Genomic DNA, 347 nt, shown 5'->3' with positions numbered 1-347 from the left:
GGTGGCAGGGTGAGCAAGAGGCAGCTCCTGCCGTGCATTGACACAGCGGCTCTGGCCGTGACCGCGAGCTGGACCACAGCTGGGCTTGTTCTGATGTTTTCTCAGGAGAACTATGGCTGCAAGGAGCCCGAGAAGGTGGCAAAGGTGAAGGAGCTTTATGAGTCTCTGGGCATGAGGGCTGCTTTTCAGGAGTACGAGGAGAGCAGCTACCGGCGCCTGCAGGACCTGATCGAGAAGCACGCCAGCCGCCTCCCCAAGGAAATCTTCCTGGGCCTGGCGCGGAAGATTTACAAGCGCCAGAAGTGAGGGGGAGGCATCTCCGTGGACTGCTCAGCCTTTGCTGAGGG

At 60.2% G+C, this 347-nt stretch overlaps 1 protein-coding gene across 1 annotated transcript in view; it reads left to right on the top strand.

The window, feature by feature from the left end:
• FDPS (farnesyl diphosphate synthase) overlaps positions 1–306 on the top strand; it is a gene marked incomplete at its 5' end in the record, with an annotated part of 1,524 nt that extends 1,218 nt beyond the window's left edge. Inside the window, one exon of the mRNA XM_009872235.1 lies at positions 69–306. Within this exon, the coding sequence (XP_009870537.1) occupies positions 69–306 (238 nt within the window). The remainder of the gene's footprint in view (positions 1–68) is intronic.
• Between the last annotated feature and the right edge of the window lie 41 nt (positions 307–347).

Source organism: Apaloderma vittatum, unplaced genomic scaffold (genome assembly GCF_000703405.1).
Source record: "Apaloderma vittatum isolate BGI_N311 unplaced genomic scaffold, ASM70340v1 scaffold27096, whole genome shotgun sequence".
Taxonomy (NCBI): Eukaryota; Metazoa; Chordata; class Aves; order Trogoniformes; family Trogonidae; genus Apaloderma; species Apaloderma vittatum.
This window is presented reverse-complemented; position numbering and strand designations above follow the sequence as displayed.